A 20,106-nucleotide genomic window follows, 5' to 3' on the forward strand; every position below is an offset into this window, starting at 1 on the left:
GTGAGTTACTTACTGCAGTATTCCCAATATTATTTCAATATTCTGCTCTATCACGTTTGATGTGACTGCATTTTGAGAGTGAAACTCAAAACTTATATGCGTTGTACTCCAAAGTTAGCAATTATATGATCTACAGAGGGTTCTTTGAACTCAACAGCCACCCTTTATTTGTTGCAATTAGTGCATTCATGTCTGGAAAAAACTGGTTTGCACAGAAGACTTGGAGTCAGCAAACATTTCTTTGCCATCAACCACACCCCGAAACCTCCTGTCAGTTTAAACAGCCATAAAATTCACTGTACACTTGTGGAATCAAAAACAATTGCCAAATAGAGCACAAATTAACCTGTTAGCAGTAGATGATCCCACTGGTAAGGTATTCTTCCCGCTCCTCAACATACGTGTAGCTGTACCACATAACACAGGACATTAATTGGAATGCTGAGCTTCAAAATGGCAGCACTGGTTTCAAATCTAAGCTGCACACAGTGACACCATGATCTATCTGCAGAGCTCCTGCAGTGTGCAAAAGGCAGTGAAGCCTTCCTCCATATGGATCTGGCTTATGTACTCAAATTATGGTGGTGATTGGGGGGGGGGGGGGGGTTGGAAAGAGACTCCAGTTTTTCAGTGGGATTTAACCTCTTGGAGAATAACCAGGTGACACATCTAATACTAGACAGAAACTTTTATAAAATTGGGTTGGGGAGAAAATTAGTCTTAAAACTTATGGATCAAAAAAAAATCTACAGATGCAGGAACAAAAACAGAAATTGCTGGCCAAACTCAGCAAGCCTAGCAGCATCTGAGAAGTGGTGCAGCCCAGTGGCTCAGTGGTTAGAATTGCAGCCTCACAGCATTCCATTCTTGGATGACTGCCTGTGTGGAGTTTGCACATTCTCCCTTTGTCTGTGTGGGTTTCCTCCCACAGTTCAAAGATGTGCAGGTTTGGTGGATTAGCCATTGTAGGCGGGTTGAGGGTTTGAGTGGAGTACCCTTCGGAGGGTCAGTGCAGAACTCGATGGGCCAAATGGCCTCCTTCCACACACTCCAGAAATTCTATGATAAGTAAGAAACAGAGTTAATGCTTCAGAGTCACTGGCCTTGAAAAGTTAACTGCACTTCTATTTGTCTAGGTGCTGCCAGATCTGCTGAGCTTTGCCCCTAAAACTCTTAGGGCAGGCATCAGGAAATGCTCCTGAAACAAAACATTGTGAGGCCTTGCAGTGACATCGGAAAAAGGTTTCCTCTTTGTAATTATGTAGGAAGCAACTGCTTGTAACTCAGAGGTGAGGATTTGCCTGATTGAATACATCTCTCCATGAAGAACATTACAACCCCATCCTCACTCCCCCTCAGTATCTGCACAGGCACTGTGCTCCAACTCTTCTGATGTTATATCAAAGGCTGCATTGGTGCAACATCCTGCACCCAGGCTGAAAGGAAGCAGTTCACAGACTTGGCCCACAACTTCCAGATGGACTTTTACTACAAACCTACACCTTCTCTATCCAGTATCCTGCAAGAGCTCCATCCCTTCTCCTAATTCCTCCGCCTCCACCGCATCTACTCAGACAAGGAGACATTCCACTCGCAAGCATCCCAGATGTCCACCTACTTTGAACAACTTGCTTTTCCTCCCCCCCATCATCCAGACAGCTCTTTGCCACACCACCTCCATTCCTTGCGCTGCTGTTCTAAACACCACACCCCCAACACAATAAAGACAGTCCGCCTGGTCCTCACTGACTACCCCACCACTTTCCACATCCAATCAATCATTCTTAAACACTTCTGCCAACTGCAACTAGACCCCCACAACCAAGAACATCTTCCCTTCCCCAGCCCCCTCTGCCTTCCACAAGGCCTGTTCCCTTCAACAGTCCTTGGTTTGTACCACTCTCCCCATAGATTCCACCGCCCCCCCCCCCCCCCCAAGTACGTTCCCCTGCAACTGAAAAAGATGTAAAACATACTAGTTCACCACCCCTCCCTCCACCTCCGTCCAGGACCCCAAACAGTCCTTCCAGGTGAGACAGAGGTTCACCTACCTCACTTCCAACCTAGTTTACTGCATCAGGTGCTCCCAATGTGGGATTCTCCACACTTGACAGACAGAACGTAAACATAGGGAACAGTTCACCAAGCATTGCAGCCAGGCCCGCAGGTGCCGAATGGACCTCCCAGTCACCGCCCATTTCAATTCCCCCAACCACTCGCTTTCCAACATGGCCATCCTCGGCTCCTCCATTGCCAAAACAAACCACACCGCAAATTTGAGGAACAACACCTCATCTTCCACGTGGCTGCAAGGATGGTGCAGGAGGGAAGGTTTCAGGTTCTTGGACAATTGGGGCTCATTCTGGAGAAGGTGGGGCTTGTACAAATAGGACGGTCTTCACCCTCCATTCCACTACCACCAACCAGATTCATTGCTCCCATTGACCAACCAGGTCATATCCTCTACCTATCTTCACCTATTACTGGATTAGTGGTGCTGGAAGAGCACAGCAGTTCAGGCAGCATCCAACGAGCAGCGAAATCGACGTTTCGGACAAAAGCCCTTCATCAGGAATAAAGGCAGTGAGCCTGAAGCGTGGAGAGATAAGCTAGAGGAGGGTGGGGGTGGGGAGAGAGTAGCATAGAGTACAATGGGTGAGTGGGGGAGGAGATGAAGGTGATAGGTCAAGGAGGAGAGGGTGGACTGGATAGGTGGAAAAGAAGATAGGCAGGTCGGACAAGTCAAGGAGACAGTAACTGAGCTGGAAGTTTGAAACTAGGATGAGGTGGGGGGAAGGGGAAATGAGGAAGCTGTTGAAGTCCACATTGATGCCCTGGGATTGAAGTGTTCCGAGGCGGAAGATGAGGCGTTCTTCCTCCAGGCGTCTGGTGGTGAGGGAGCGGCGGTGAAGGAGGCCCAGGACCTCCATGTCCTCGGCAGAGTGGGAGGGGGAGTTGAAATGTTGGGCCACGGGGCGGTTTGGCTGATTGGTGCGGGTGTCTCGGAGATGTTCCCTAAAGCGCTCTGCTAGGAGGCGCCCAGTCTCCCCAATGTAGAGGAGACCACATCGGGAGCAATGGATACAATAAATGATATTAGTGGATGTGCAGGTGAAACTTTGATGGATGTGGAAAGCTCCTTTAGGGCCTTGGATAGAGGTGAGGGAGGTGGTGTGGGCGCAGGTTTTACAGTTCCTGCGGTGGGAGGGGAAGGTGCCAGGATTGGAGGGTGGGTCGTAGGGGGGTGTGGACCTGACCAGGTAGTCACGGAGGGAACGGTCTTTGCGGAAGGCGAAAAGGGGTGGGGAGGGAAATATATCCCTGATGGTGGGGTATTTTTGGAGGTGGCGGAAATGTCGGTGGATGATTTGGTTGATGCGAAGGTTTGTAGGGTGGAAGGTGAGCACCAGGGACGTTCTGTCCTTGTTAAGGTTGGAGGGGTGGGGTTTGAGGGCAGAGGTGCGGGATGTGGACGAGATGCGTTGGAGGGCATCTTTAACCACGTGGGAAGGGAAATTGCGGTCTCTAAAGAAGGAGGTCATCTGGTGTGTTCTGTGGTGGAACTGGTCCTCCTGGGAGCAGATATGATACGGCCGGGGCGGGGGGGGGGAATTGGGAATACCAGATGGCATTTTTGCAAGAGATAGGGTGGGAAGAGGTGTAATCCAGGTAGCTGTGGGAGTCGGTGGGTTTGTAAAAAAATGTCAGTGTCAAGTTGGTCGTCACTGATGGAGATGGAGAGGTCCAGGTAGGGGAGGGAGGTGTCAGAGATGGTCCAGGTAAATTTAAGGTCAGGGTGGAATGTGTTGGTGAAGTTGATGAATTGCTCAACCTCCTCGCCTATCCCCACTTCACCCCCCCCAAACCACCCCCACTCCTGATGAAGGGTTACACCCGAAACGTCGATTTCTCCGACTCCTGATGCTGCCTGTCTATCTCGGATTTCAGACTCTACAATTCCTACCGCCTCTCACTCGCCCTCCGCCGCTCTCTGAACGCTGCATCATCGCGCGATGCCGTTTGACTCGGAGGGCGGGGGGGGGGGTCATCTCGCGAGAGTTGATGGGGCTGTGAGCTCATTGGGCAGCGACGGTGACCGTCCCGAGCCCACCTTGGGGGGAGGGGGAGTGGAGGATTTGAATTTGAATTGTACCGGCTTTTAACGGCTGCGGGATGTGCGCGGGCTGCGTTCAGAAGGAGTATCCCGAGCGGGTGAGAGCATAGCTCCGGTTACAGCGGGGAGGGTGGGGCGGGCGAGTGAGGGGAAAAAGATGTTAAAAACGCAGCTCAACAGTTCGGTCCCTCGTCTCCTTCCTGGCTGTGGTTAAGCTTCGCCCACCCCCCCTCTCTCTCTCTCTCTCTCTGTCCAGCTCTTCCCTCACGTTCCCCCACCCCCCAGTTATTTCAGATATGATCAGGATCTCTGCCCTGCCCCTCCTTGTTCAGCCACTGAGTCCCAGCCCAATGAGGGGGATGACTTGAAAATGGCCGATATCCCCAGCGACTTTTGGGAGCCCGAAACTGCCTCAGTTCAAGGGGAGGCATCCCTGTCGAAGTCAATCTCTGATCAGCCCAGGCGGGGACCAAGCGCAAATACTGTATTAGGGGAAGGGTGTGTGGAAAGCCAAGCATCCCACTTACTTATTTCAACAAATATTACCTATGGGTTCAGCACTGATTGGGCACTCAGTGGGAGGGAGTCACCCTCTGTCCCAAGTGACTGTTTGAGAGGGAGTATTCTACGGCACTGCCTTGATTCTGTTGATTAAACAAGCAGATAAACTTCACAGAAATGAACTTGGAACACAATACCTTGACACAGTTTAAGTTAGGCTTGTTAAACTAACCTTTACTGCAGCATCCAATACATCTCCCTGTCATGTGTCATCCTTGTCTATGTTTATAAGACCACTTTCTTTGATTTGCTTGGTGTTTGTTTTCTGTATTTCTATTAAAAGACGGTAGAGCTGGGTATGTTTAAATGTGTGTGTGAGCTCTGTCAATTACTCTTGGATATTATTCCAATCTTTTCTTTTGAAGTTAGTATCTGTTGGAGGAATATGTAAATTGAAAGGCATGGTTTCTCACATGGGTGAAATGGCGTAATGTATATACAATCTGGCATAGTTGGTCAGCAGTTCTTTCTTGAACAGAATTCCAATATTTCCTGCTTTGTGATGGGGATTAACTTGATGGACACTTGGTTCGTTGTCTGAACTCATGCTTAAAGTAGTTTTCTCCCAATTTGTTTCTTCCTATGTTGAAATTATTGAATCCTTGTAGCAACTTGATTTTATGGTTTTCAGTTCTCTATTAATGTGTGGGTTTTCAGCAATGTATGCCATTTATTACCTGATGGTCATTGCTACATTGTAGTATGGAAACTTGGGCTAAAATCCCTACCTTTTATTCAATGCTGATTTAGCATGTCTGTTGCTTAGTTAGTGTTACGAAACTGAACAAAGAAGTAATGTTGGTATTAAGACTGTATTTGGTTGTTTTGCTCTTAATTTTGGTTGACCCAACCCAAAAGAACTCACTTGATTGGCACCACATCAACAAACATGCACTTCGTTCACTATCGATGCTCAGCAGCAGCCACTATGTATACTATCTGCAACATGCACTACAGAAATTCACCAAAGATCTTCATACGTAACCTTCCAAGCCCACAGTCGTATCCATGTCAAAGGAGAGAGATATGGGCTAAATGCAGGCAAATGGGACTAGTTCAGTTTAGGAAACTAGGTCAGCATGGACTAGTTTGTCCAAAGGGTCTTTTTTTTTTGTACTGTATGACTCTGTGACTCTCTGACAATTGTAGTAGATACTTGGGACCACATCACATTCCCCTTCCAGCCTTTCACCATCCTGACTCGGAAATATATCGCCATTCCTTCACTGTCACTGGGTCGAAATTCTGGAATTCCTTCCCTAATGACATTGTGGCTCAACCTACAGCAGATGGACTGCAGCAGTTCAAGAAGGCAGCTTGCCATCACCACCTTAAGGGCAGATAGAGCTGTGCAATAAAAGCTGACCAGCTAGCAATGCCCATATTTCCATGAATGAATAAAAAAAAACTCCAGGTTATTTTGAATTAAGTATTTTTAAGGGTTATACATTTAGAAAATACTGCCTCTTCACTTTGAATGCATAAGGACTGAAAAACATGCTGGGGAATCTGTAAATCACTTTTTCATCCAAAGGATGTTGGAATCCAATGCGATGAAAGTCTCTTCTGAGGGTGGTAAGTGAGGCACTCCTGAGCAGAGATGGGCCTCAACAGGAATTAGTAAACTCACTTTACAAGATTGGAAAGTAGGAAAAGGGATATGTGGTGTAGCATAATGGATTAACTGATCATCTTCTGCACTCTAAAACTTCTGTGATATGGTTTTGCCAATATCCTGTATAACTGAAGCATAACCTTTTAATTAGGTTAATATCTCATTAGTCTCTTCCTTACTTGCTGTGTATGCATAACTAACATTTCATATGCCAGAGCACCTAAATCCCTTTACACATTGGAATTCTACAGCTTCATTCGGAAGTTCACTGAAGATGTTATCTATTACGGTGACGAAACATCCGAAAATGAACTTGCCAGCTCAGCAAGCAAATCTACATTCACATTCTACAGTCATTCTCCCATTAAGTAATATTATTTCCTGTGAAGGTGACCATTTTGATATTACATTTCATCTGGCATTTTATGCTGTCGTCCATCTTTATCCACTCACTTGTACTATCCATATCCACCTGCAACTAGCTATTACTTTTGTACCTACCTTGGTGGTGATTGTGAATTTGGCTACCATGCATTTGCTCCTCTGTTCTAAGTAAAATAAGATTTGATATAGCTTCAAATAATGATTGGTTATTAGTTTGTGGTACATTTTAAATGTAATAGTGCATTACAAAGTTTCTACTTGTAGGGTGCTCAGAATAGTATATTAGTTGCTGCCTTAGACCTGACTTCATTTTTGGATGTTGGTTGAGGGCAGAAGGAAGTATGGTTGAGATGATCTGTATAATAAATGGTCTTCAGTCTGCAGCAGCATCTGATTTTTTCCTGTGTAAGTTGGTAGGATGCTACTGTCAGTGAAGCCTTGCTTCAGGGTGAGTAACAATTTCAACTGAAAGACCACTGTGTAAATGCAAACTTGTGGCATTTCTCTCGAGTGATATCATGGAAAGTGATTTTATTAAAAAAAGATTTGTAGCTTAGGTTGAGGTTCTGGATGTACATTTGCTTGCTGAGCTGAAAGGTTTTGTTTTCAGACGTTTCGTCACCATATTAATTAACATCATCAGTGAGCCTCTGGAGAAGTGCTGGTGGTATGTCTCACTTTCTATTAATGTGCTTAGGTTTCTTTGGGTGGGGGATGTCATTTCCAGTCCTTTTTCTCAGAGGATGGTACATGGGGTCCAAATTGATGTGTTTATTTAGAGTTCCAGTTAGAATGCCATGTTTCAAGAAATTCTCATGCGTGTCTGTTTGGCTCGTCCTAACTTGGATGTGTTATCCCAGTTAAAGTGGTGTTCTTTTTTGTCTGTATGTGAGGATTCTAGTGATAATGGGTCATGTCTTTCTGTAGCTAGTTGATGTTCGTGTATCTTGGTGGCTAGTTTTCTGCCTTTGAGCAACGTAGTGTTTGTTACAGTCCTTGCAAGGTATTTCGTAAATGACATTTGTTTTGCTTGTTGTTAGTATAGGGTCTTTTTATTAGTTGCTGTTTTAGTGTGTTGGTAGGTTTTTGGGCTACCATGATGCAAAGGGGTCTGAGAAGTCTGAAAGTCATTTCAGAGATATCTTTGATGTAGGGTAAAGTGACTAGGGTTTCTGGATGTGTTGTGTCTGCTTGTTTGGGCTTGTTACTGAGGAATCGGCAGATCAGCACTCTCGCCATATCCCTTAGTTCCTTTATTGTTCAAAAGAAAATCTTAGCTTTAAAAACGTTTAATGAAGTAGTATCAACTATTTCACTGGGCAAGGAATTCCATAGATTTACAACCCTCTGGGTGAAGAAGTTGCTTCTCAAAATCTGCTCCTTCTAATCTTGAGGCTATGCCCTCTTGTCCTAGTCTCACCTGCCAGTGAAAACACCCTCTTTACTTCCATCTTATCTATTCCTTTCATAATTTTATGTTTCTATAAGATACCCCGGTTCATTCTTCTGAATTCCAATGAATATAATCCCAGTCTACTCAGTCTGTCCTCCTAGCTAACCCCCTCAACTCCAGAATCAACCTAGTGAACCTCCTTCGCACCCCCTCCAGAGCCATCCTTTCTCAGGTAAGGAGACCAAAACTGCATGCAGTCCTCCAGGTGTGGCCTCCCCAGAGCTACAACATAACCTCCCAACTTTTAAACTCAATCACTTTAGTATAGAGGGGCATGGATAGGATAAGTAGACAAAGTCTTTTCCCTGGGGTAGGTGAGTCCAGAACTAGAGGGCATAGGTTTAGGGTGAGAGGGGAAAGATATAAAAGAGACCTAAGGGGCAACTTTTTCACTGGGAGGGTGGTGCGTGTATGGTTTGAGCTGCCAGAGGAAGTAGTGGAGGCTAGTATAATTGCAACATTTAAAAGGCATCTGGATGAGTATATGAATAGGAAGGGTTTGGAGGGATATGGGCCAGGAGCTGGCAGGTAGGACTAGATTGGGTTAGGATATCTGGTCGGCATGGATGAGTTGGACCGAAGGGTCTGTTTCTGTGCTGTAGATCTCTACGACTCTGTGAAGGACAAAATTTCATTTACCTTCCAAATTACTTATTGTACCTGCAAACCAACCCTCTGTGATTCATGGACAAGGACACCCATGACCCTCTGCTTAGCAGCATGCTGCAACTTTGTACCATTCAAGTAATAATCCTTTTTATTGTTATTTATATCAAAATGGATAACTTCACATTTATTAACATTGTACTCCATCTGCCAAACCTTTGCCCACTCACTTGAAAGTATCTATGTTCCTCTGCAAAGTTTCACAGTCCTCTGCACACATTGCTTTGCCACTTAGCTTAGTGACATCAGCAAACTTTGACACACTACACATGGTCCCTAACTCCAAATGATATATATAAATTGTGAATAATGCCTGAGGCACACCACTAGTCACTGATTGCCAACCAGAATAGCACTCATTTATCCCCACTCTTTGCTTCCTGTTAGTCAACCAATCCTCTATCCATGCTAATACTTTACCCATAAAGTTATGCATCTTTATCTTATGCAGCAACCTCTTGTGTGGACTTTGTCGAAGCCCTTTTGGAAGTCTAGGTACACCACATCCACTGGGTTCCTGTTGTCCACCTTGCTCATAATGTCTTCATAGAATTCCAAAAGATTTGTTAAGCATGACCTACCCAACGAGATGCCGTGCTTGATTTATTTCTTCCTTGATAATAGACTCAAGTATCTTCCCCACTACAGAGGTTAAGCTACCTGGTCTATAATTCCCCATCTTTTACCTACCTCCCTTTTTAAACAGTGGTGTCATATTTGCTGTTTTCCATTCTGCTAGGACTGCCGAAGAGTCCAGCGAATTTTGGAAAATTACCCCCAGTGCACTTGCTATTTCTCCCACTATCTCTTTTGGTACCCTGATGTCATCCTTGAATACTAGAGCTGCACCACCTCCCTTATTAGGGCCAGGAGACTTGTCTATCCTTAGCTCTATTAGCTTGCCCAGCACTACCTGTTCTGTAATAATTTGGAGATGCCGGTGTTGGACTGGGGTGTACAAAGTTAAAAATCACACTTCCAATTAAACCTGTTGGACTATAACTTGGTGTTGTGTGATTTTTTAACTTTGTTCTGTAATAGTAATTGTTTCCAGGTCCTCACCTACCTTCATCCTTTTGTCAATTACTGGCATGTTTTGGTGTCCTACATTGTGAAAACTGATACAAAATACCTATACGATGCCTTGGCCATTTCATGATATCCCATAACTAAATGCCCCTTCTCATCCTCTAAAGGACCTACATTTATTTGAGCCACTGATTCTCATTTTATGTATTTATAGAAACTTTTGCTATCTGTCTTTATATTCTGTGTGAGTTTCTTTTCTCATTTTTTATTTTACTTTTCTTTATGTGGCTCTTTTCTTTATGTAGCTCTTTTTGTGGCTTTCTGTTGACTTTTAAAGTTTTCCCCACCATCTAACTTCATGCTGTTCTTCGCCATTTTGTATACCTTCTCTTTCAATTTGACAGCCTCCTTTATTTCCTTAGACACCCATGGCAGATTACCTCTTTTTTTTTTTTTACAATCCTTCTTTTTCACTGGAATATACTTTTGCTGAGCACTTTGAAAAATTGCTTTGAAAGTCCTCCACCGCTTGTCAACTGTCCCACCATAAAATCTTTGTTTCCAATCTACTTTAGCCAAGTCCTCCCTCATTCTATTGTAGTCTCCCTTGTTTCAGCACAGGATCCTGGAAATGGATTTTATCTTCACGCTCTCCACCTGTATTCTAAATCAACCATACTGTGATCACTCCTTCCAAGAGGATCCCTAACTATGTGGTCATTAATTATTCTGTCTCATTACACAGGACCAGATCTAGGATAGTTTGCTTCCTCGTCGGTTCCATTACATGCTGTTCAAGAAAACTATCATGGATACACAAACGAACACTACCTCGAGGCTACCCTGAACGAGCTGGTTTGACCAATCGACATGTAGATTAAACTTCCCCATGATAATTGCTGTACCAATTTTACAGGCATTAGTTATTTCTTTGTTTATTACCTGCCCCAATGTGATGTTATTATTTGGTGGCCCATAGAGTACACCTATCAATGACCTTTTCTTCTTAGAATTTCTAGTTTCCACCCAAATGGATTCAGCCTTAGGCTCCATAGAACCTATATCATTTCTCAGCACTGCCCTGATGTCATCCTTGAATATCACAGCAACTCCACCTCCCTTACCTTCCTGTCTGTCCTTCCAAATAGTCTGACACCCCTGGGTAGTTAACTCCCAGTCGTGACCATCCTGTAACCATGTCTCTGTAATGGCTACTAAATCATATTCATTCATGATGATTTGTGCCGTTAACTAATTGACCTTGTTGCGAATGTTACGAGCATCCAGGTAAAGTGCCCTTATGCTAGCTTTCTTACCATCATGATTTCTAGCATCTCTAATAATATGTCCTGAGTTATCCTTCCTTTTTACTTTTTTCATACTCTGACCTGTACTTAAACCCTTCTGCGCATGTGCTAACCTGCTGCTTACCTTTTTATTTACCATCATACATCCTGTCGTTATCCCTTCCCATCCCCCCGACTCACTAGTTTAAAGTCATAGTGACCACCCTATTTGTTATTTTCCCTAGAACATTGGTTCCAGATCGGTTCAGGTGGAGACCGTCCCATTGGTACATATCCTTCCAGTTCCAAAACTGATGCCCCATGAAATCTTTCACATATCACTCCCTTAGCCACATGTTTACTTCCCTAATTTTCTTATCCCTAAGCCAATTTCCACGTGGCTCGGGCAGTAATCCGGAGCTTATGACCCTTCGTTCCTTGTGCTTGATAATCCCCAAACTGGTCCTCCATCCTAGCCTTTCCTATGTTGTTTGTCCCAACATGGACCACAACTGGATCCTCTCCCTCCTGCTTGAATATCCTTTCAAGCTGGTCAGAGATGTCCTGCACCCTCACACTGAGCAGGCATGACACTGTGCGGGACTCCTGATCTGGCTTGCAAAGGATACTATCTGTCCCCCTAATTGTAGAATCCACTATAACGACCACTTGTCTTGTTGCTCCCCATTCTTGAATGGTCATCTGCAGCATGGTGCCGTGGTCAGCTGGCTCATCTTCCCTGCAGCCCTTTTCCTCATCCACACAGGGAGCAAGCATCTCATACCTGTTGGATAAGGTCAAGAGCTGAGGCTCCTCCAATCCTGAACTCAGGATCCTCCTACCTGCCTCACTTGCAATCACACTCTGTTGTCCCTGATCACTAACTGAATTTGAATTACTTAATCTACTAGGTGTGACTGCCTCCCAAAACACAGCATCCAAGTAACTGCAAGGTTTGTGAAGGTTTGTAGCTCAGGTTGAGGTTTAAGGTGTAGGTTTGCTCACTGAGCTGTAGGTTTGATATCCAGACGTTTCATTACCTGGCTAGGTAACATCATCAGTGGTGACCTCCAAGTGAAGCAAAGCTGTTGTCTCTTGCTTTCTTTCTAGAAAGCAGGAGACAACAGCTTCGCTTCACTTGGAGATTACCTAGCCAGGTAATGAAACGCCTGGATATCAAACCTACAGTTCAGCGAGCAAACCTACACCCTATTCAAGTAACTCTCCCCTCCTGGATGTGCCACAGTGTTTGAAGCTCAGATTCCAGATAATCAATTCTGAGCCGGAGTTCCTCCAGCAACCAACACTTGCTGCAGATGTGGTCACTGCCGTTCACAATGAGATCAACCAGCTCCCACACCATACAGCTACAGCACATCATCTGCCCAGCCATTTCTACTTAGTTAATTACTTTATTACTTTATATAAATTTGAGTTAAATATTTTCTAATATTTCTCTGCTATGTTCTTTTTCAAATAGCCAAATAATAGATAAATTAAGAAAAGGAAAAAAAAAATTAACCAAGCACATGATTACAAAAAGAAATAGAAAAGCCTTACCTTATCAACACACCACAGAGTTTTTTTTGGTTAGAGGATGAGGGTGGGTGGGAGACACTACACTTGGTATATTTAGACTGTCTCTGGTTCAGCCTCAGCTTAAATATATCAGTTCACTCACTTTCCCAGAGCGCAGTTTGACAGTTCCCACTCAGCTTCTCACTGCTCCTGAAAATGGAGGCTACTAACTCTCAAGGTAAATCCTTTTAATAAACAGACTGGGGCTTTTTTCTCCTCACATGTATTGGAGGTTGTGGCGTGACCTTATAGAAGTTTATAAAATCATGAGGGGCACGGTTAGAGTGAATAGCCAAGGTATTTTTCCCAGGATAGGGGTGTCCAAAACCAGAAGGCATAGGTTTAAGGTAAGATGGGGAGGATAATGAGTTGCCAGAGGAAGTGGTGGTGGCAGGTAAGAATTACAACATTTAAAAAGCACTTGGATAGGTGTATCAATAGGATTGGTTTAGACCATATTGATATGGACCAAATGCTGGCAAATGGGACAAGGTCAGATTGGGATGTATGATCCACACGGTGAGTTGTACTGAAGGATCTGTTTCCATGCTATATGACTTTACGACTTTACGTGGATAGCTTCAGATGGAAAGAGTGTACATTATAATCCATTATCCATGTATTTTCATATAACCTAGAACTCTACCTGTGTATACTTTTCAGTTCATCCAAAACCTTCCATATCACAAAATCCCTACAGTGAGGTGGAGGACATTCGGTTCATCAAGTCTGCACTGAAAAATATTTTTTGTCCCTGTAGCCCCACATGGCTAATCCACCTAACCTGCACATCCTTGTACTTTAGGAGGAAATTGGAAATTGAAATGGAGTGGAAACCTATGCAGACACTGGGAGAACATGAAAACTCCACGTAGTCATCCGAGGTTAAAATCGAACTGGGTCTCCTGGTACTGTTAGGCAGCAATGCTAACCACTGCACTGCCATGTTGATTTTTTTTATTGATACGCAGGATAAAAGGATGTCCAAGCTCAGTCCATGTCCTGTTGTCACTGCTCTGCTCATTGACCTACATTGCTTCCTGATTTGTTGATTCCTTCATGTAAAAAATTGCTATTCTTATTTTCTTTCTGCACCTATCTCCACCTATGTCTACAGCCTCCTCCACCTGTAAACTGCACCAAGATCTCGTAACTCCTCAAATGCACACTCTTAGATTTTCCTTGACCCTCAATTGCTGGGCATGCCTTCACCTACATAGGACCTCTACTCTGAGTCACTTATTCAACCTGTTCATTGCTCTACCTCTCCCACCTTGCCAGCACTGCTCCTGTTACGTGAATGAATTTTTAAAAATCTTGAGTACCAATGCCCAGACCATAAGGAACAATATACTAGCTGAAGTTAACCTATGATTTCAGATGTTTTAAAATGCCCCTCCTTCTTTTATACTGTATTCTGCTTATAAAACTCAGGATTCCAATAGTATTTTTAACAAATTTATCCATCTTTACTGCCACGCTAAAATGATTTGCACATGGAAACCTCCAAAGTATTATTGTTCCTTTAAAATTCCAACACTTCAATAGATTTTTTTTCATGTTGGTGTTAGCCTTTGAGCAAATGGCCTGACAACAGGTTCTCTTTCTCAGCTCTTTCTATTCCTGAATTATACTTACTGTCTGTTGTGCTGCTTAAATACTTTTAAATCCTTCTTTGGTAAAACTGTGCAACAAATTACGTTCTCTACTCTTGGTTTAAATTCTTTATAGCTGGTTTTGGAGTTGGACTGCCAATGGGCTGGAAATGGACCATCACTGATTAGGAAATATACATGTTACAAAGCTATTTATAAAGCTAAGTGGTGCAAGGAATTTTGTGTGTGAATCCACTTTTCTTTCATTCCTATACAGGGTAACACTTGTTTGGAGAATGGATCTTTTCTGTTAAATTATGTGGGTTGTGCCGAGTGCAGTAAAAGAGACTTTGTGCTCATTACTAATCGAACCCAAGATGATGATGATGGAGAAGAAATTGTTACATATGACCGTAAGTTTTTAGCTATGGAATCCTTGTAATTTATGCAATAAGATGGAAACATTCAGATGTTTGTTTTCTCTGAGATGCCGTGAGTTTGGAATATAGTGTCCAGTTGTTTTATCTATTAATTGATATATTAATAAAAAGAGTCAGTAAACTTATCCATCTGGATTAATGCACTGTAACTGTCATAACAGCATATTGTCTTAGCAGAGCTGGAATATTAATGTGGCATGTTGATTGTATTTGTGACAGATTGCCTGACTTGTTCCTTTAACAAAAGTATTTCAAATCCCTGAAATAGCAGATAGAGCAACTTCAGAAACTTTAGTTTGTTTCTAGTCATGTAATTTGAAACCTTAAATAACTGATCTGCTTTGAATTTGTTCTTGTGCAGATTTTTCCAATTTTATTGCTTTGCTATTTAGATGCAGAGAGAAGAGAGATTAGATTCACTGACTATACCAATGTAATAGTGAAATACTCAAATGCCAAGTGCATTATTTATGTATAATCAGTTTTGATTGGCACTCAGTAAACATGCAGTGATTTTCTAACCGTCGTTAACCTTTCAGTGTGTCATCAGCTGCCTTTGGAAAAATTCTGAAAATAAACTCATGCCCATAAATTTCCCAGCAAGTAGTGTACAATATACAAAGTGATTTCATGGCTCTTGTTTTCTACTGGAGTTTCAAGTGACGCTTATTAGCCACTTATGGTTTACTTTGAAGCTTTACATCATCGAGACCCCTCAGAGATTGACTATTACTGATATATTGTGCTTCAGTATAACACCATTTCTGAACTAGATCCATTTGCTGCATTTTAATTATAATCTGTGTTGCATTATTTCTTGCAGATGTCTGTCAAAATTGCCACCATATTATAGCACAACATGAGTACACATTCACCGTTGTTGATGATTACCAGGTAAGGTTTATTCAGTGATTTGTTTTTTACTGTAATTCTCAAAATAATTTTCCTTTCCACCACCTGCAGTGCTGTTGATTAGTTTCTTAGAGGTTGTGGTTTTGTTTCAGTTACATCACTATATCAGACAAGCTTTTTGAAAAGCTCACAAGGCCTTGTTTCCCTATGATTTTTTTTTCCTTCTCAACTGAGCTTCTGTTAAATTTAGATAGCTACTGATGTCTTTTCACATTCATTGTCATGTTGTGATCTTTTTATATAATTGAACAAAATGAACTGATATGTTAGGCCTGCTTTGTATCTGTGAACATTTCTTCAGTAGGAGCATAATGTAAATTTCAGAGAGTGACGTGGGTTTTTTGAGGGTATGAACTTGAGTTTCTTTCATTTTAGAATTTGACAGGTCAAATTACTCTAACTTAGTGTTATTTATTGTGAGAGGTGTTGGATACAAAAGTACGAATCTTGTGCTTCAGTCATATAAGGTAAAAAATATTCCAGATATGGTCTCACATGTACAGTATTTGTCTCCTTATTTAAGGGAGGGCATAAATATCGTTGGCAAAAGTGAGGACAGCAGATTAGAGTGAGCGTATGGTACTGGAAAAGCACAGTCGGTCAGGCAGCATCCGAGGAGCAGGAAAAGCAACGTTTCAGGCAAAAGCCCTTCATCAGGCTTTTGCCTGAAATGTCGATTTTCCTCCTCTTTGGACGCTGCCTGACCGGCTGTGCTTTTCCAGCGCCATGCTCTTGTAAGTTATAGTTGGAGCAGTTCGGAAAAGGTTTACTGGACTATAATCTGAAATGAACAACATGTCTGATGGAAAAAAAGGGAGGGCAGCTTTGATTTGTCTGGAATTTAGAAGAATAAGGTATGACTTGGTTAAAACTTATGAAATCCTGAGGGAGCATGACCATACATGTGGAAAGGTTGTTTCTTTTTCTGAGAGAATCTTGAGCTGAAGAGTTAGTGTTTAAGAATAAAGTGTCATCCATTTAAGAGATGTGAGGAGGGTTTTTTGTCTCGGGGTTGAGCATCTTTGGAAGTCTATTCATCAAAAGGGTGCAAAGAGAGTATTTGAATATTTTTGAGGTGGGGATAGACAGATAGATTCTTGAGAAGCTGGAGGTGAACGTTTATTAGAGGACAAGTGGAAAGATGGAGTAGTCAGATCAGCCGTGATCTTATTGAATATCGGTGTAAGATCAAAGATCTGAGGGGCTTGTTCTTCCTAATTCATGTATAAGGAAGAGGGCCAAGTTAATCAGGGCACTTATGCAACTTTTGAACAATGCATCAGAATTCTTATTCTCGTTACTGCACCTTCAATGGACTGAAATAGTGTCTTTTTTTCCTTTTGGAGGAGGTTTTCAAATACTATTTTTATTTGTAGATTTAACAGACACGCATCATTTGTGAAGTGCACGGAAACAAATTATGTGTGGAATTACCTGTTCTTATAGCTTAATGGTACTGTACTATTTGGCCATTCTCTAAGTGGCAAGTGTTTTCTTCAGGTATTGATCTATGTGCTTTAGTTTCTTGTTTTGGTTTCATTAGGAGAGTTTTGGAAGACCTGTTTAAAATTTCCGGTCCAAACTGCATTTCACAGTAATAATGTTTAACACGTAGTCAACAGTCATATCCTTCCAATGGTACTGATGCTGACTATTTCTCCCCTCTTTCTCCAGGAATACACCATGTTGTGTATGTTGTGTGGAAAAGCAGAAGACACGATCAGTATATTGCCGGATGATCCTCGGCAGATGGCCCCTCTTTTCTGAAAGCTCTGTTTCTGCACAATGCACAACAGGCACTTTAGGGAGTGCAGAATGGCAATTCTAGCTGGAGATAGGATTTCTAGTTACCATGCTAAACTGGGATCAGATTTTAAATAAAAAAACAGTGGTTATTTTTTATTCATCACTAAAGGAGGTCCATTAATGTACTACTCTTTCCAGAATGAATATTGATTTGCTTTTATTCTTATGAATGCTGCCATAACCAGCACTGACCTGTAGCTCTACTATTTCAGAATGACTTTTGTAGATTTCAAATGTATAATGTTAGTGATCTTTCAAGTTGAAGCAAATGAGTGTTGTCTGAGAGAAATTATGCTTTGCTTTAAATTTTATTTACAAAGAGTGATGCAAAACAAATCTCTACTCTTATTAATATTTTTTGTTTCTTGTGAAGACTGGACATCTTGTTTTTGACTCGGTCTCCAGCAGATCTGTAGGACAAAAGTTTTCTTTGCCTCTCACAATTGTTCATGCAGCAATTTACAAGGCCACTAAAAATGTTAGACCTCTGTTGTAGCTAATTATGATATAAGAACATAAGAGGTAGGACCAGGAATAGGAAATTCATCATTTCAAGCCTGTTCCACCATTTAATGTGATTATGGCTCATCTTATCTTGTTCTCAACTCCACTTTTCTGCCACTCTCCATGACTCTTCAACCATTATTCATTTAAAAACTCCCACCTCCTTAAATTTACTTAATTTCCCGGCATCCACTGTACTCTGGTGTGATGAATTTCACAGATTCACAACCCTTTGAGGGAAATAACTTCTCTGAATTGCATTCTCTACATCTCTACTCTTATACTCAATTCCTTTAGCAATAAATGCTAAAATTCATTTTCCTTCCTATATTACCTACTGTACCTGATTGTTAGTTTTCTGTGATTCATGCACAAGGACACTTGGATCCCTCTGCACTAAAGCACTGTGAAGTTTCACTCCATCAAGTTGCCTTTCTATTCTTCTGACCAAAATAGATAATCTCCCATTTATTCACATTAAATTTCATCTGCCAGATTATGGCCTGTTCACCTAACCTATCCATATACATTTGTAAATTTCTTATTTCGTCATTGCAACCTAAAAGCCCGCATTAGTGATTGACCAAATCAATTTAGAGCACCTTAAAATTCAGCTATGTTGTTGCAATGTTAACCTTTGCTGTAGGCGTTCTGAACTCCCAGTTGGTTTAAAGTAAAAAGATATTTCGTCTCTCCATCCTCAGACAGCATGAATTTATTTCAACTTGAAAATTCACGAAAGCTAGATTTAAAGTAAGTCACAAGACAATTTGAAATGGTACCTTACTCCAGGTAAAGGTTGTGTTGACAAGAATAAATACCAATTAACTTTCATTTTCTAACAGGGTTCAGATTATTTATGCTCCTAGAAATTTTCAGTATGCTAGAAGTGACAAAAATCTACTGAAGTGAACTGGAATGTTATTTCCTTTTTTTCAGAAGATAGTCCTCTAAATATGTGTAGCTTGTGGAGAAAGTCACCTTGGGGCTGTTTGAATGTTTTCTGAAACCTTTTTGGCTTCACTAAGTATTCTGTCATTCAAAGACACTAAAAATTTGCATTGAAGAATGCTCCCAAATGCTTAATTTCGATTTTCAAGTGTTTAGAATTTATTATCTTGTTTTCACTTCCTTTCCATTTAATTAGATAATGATATGCAGAAAGGGGGTCTCACTGAAGTGCATCACTGTCATTTTATCTGTTTGTTCTTCTGTTCATTGAATCAAAGTTTTATCTTCTGTTGAAAGGTAACTTTACAATCTGAACCATTAAGTATCTCCTATTTTGAAGTTTATATGTTTTCTGGTGACTGTAATATTCATTGAAATAAAGCCATGTTTCCAACCATCTAATGTGGATCACAAAATATTTTTCACTTGTATTAACAAATGCACTTGAACAGATCTACAAAACTAGGCTGAATGCCAGTCTTTCTAACTCTATATGTACAGATCCAAGTGGTTCTACCCAGACTTCCCTTGCTTCCTACTGTGCTCCTGACCACCCTGTGCAGTACTGGCATTACCAACACTGCTGTTACTATTGAACTTGCTCTCATTAACCTCTGGACTTTCCTCAACCTTCTCTTTTTAATCTCCCTACTGCCACACACACACCCCCCCCCCCCCCCCCCCCCCCCCACCACCACCACCACCACCACCACCACCACCATGGTAGACAAGTTCATAAACTCCCAAATAGCTCTAGCAAATTTCTCCATCAGAATATTGATCCCCTTCAGTTCAGCTGCAACCCATTCCTCTTGTACGGATCACCTCTGCCCCAAAGAGATCCCAATGATCCAAGAATCTGAATCCTGCCCCCTGCACCAGCTCCCAAGCCATGCATTCATCTGCCAGATCCTCCTCTTCCTAATCTTTCTAACTCATGGCACAGTAAGTAAATACTACTGTTGAGGTCCTGTATTTTAATCTTCTGCCTAACTCCTTAAAGTCACTCTTTAGGACCTTATCCCTTTTCCTCTTTGTCTTTGGTACCAATCTGTCCAAAGACCTCTGGCTGCTCAACCTCCCCCTTAAGAATTTCATGCAACCAATCAGAGATGTCCTTGACCCTCACACTAGGGAGGTGACCCACAAATTGTGCTGATTTGTTGACTGTTACCAGGTGGACACATTGCCTTCCAGTTTTTATCCTTAAAT

General features: G+C 42.1%; 1 protein-coding gene across 1 annotated transcript; it reads left to right on the forward strand.

Annotated features, from left to right (window-relative positions):
• Nucleotides 1-4,069: 4,069 nt before the first annotated feature.
• churc1 (churchill domain containing 1) lies at nt 4,070-19,296 on the forward strand. Its single transcript, XM_072569153.1, has 4 exons — nt 4,070-4,212; nt 14,559-14,694; nt 15,545-15,615; nt 17,308-19,296. Exons 1-4 carry the CDS (start codon nt 4,174-4,176, stop codon nt 17,398-17,400), a joined length of 339 nt encoding a protein of 112 aa, XP_072425254.1. The 5' UTR covers nt 4,070-4,173; the 3' UTR covers nt 17,401-19,296.
• The last annotated feature ends 810 nt before the right edge of the window (nt 19,297-20,106 follow it).

This window comes from Chiloscyllium punctatum, chromosome 4 (assembly GCF_047496795.1).
Source record: "Chiloscyllium punctatum isolate Juve2018m chromosome 4, sChiPun1.3, whole genome shotgun sequence".
In the NCBI taxonomy this organism is placed as follows: Eukaryota; Metazoa; Chordata; class Chondrichthyes; order Orectolobiformes; family Hemiscylliidae; genus Chiloscyllium; species Chiloscyllium punctatum.

Coding starts and splice junctions, on each gene's coding strand:
- churc1 (XM_072569153.1), top strand. CDS start 4,174: ATGTGCGCGGGCTGCGTTCAGAAGGAGTATCCCGAGCGG. Junction 14,695..15,544: donor AGAAATTGTTACATATGACC/GTAAGTTTTTAG, acceptor TATTTCTTGCAG/ATGTCTGTCAAAATTGCCAC. Junction 15,616..17,307: donor CCGTTGTTGATGATTACCAG/GTAAGGTTTATT, acceptor CTCTTTCTCCAG/GAATACACCATGTTGTGTAT.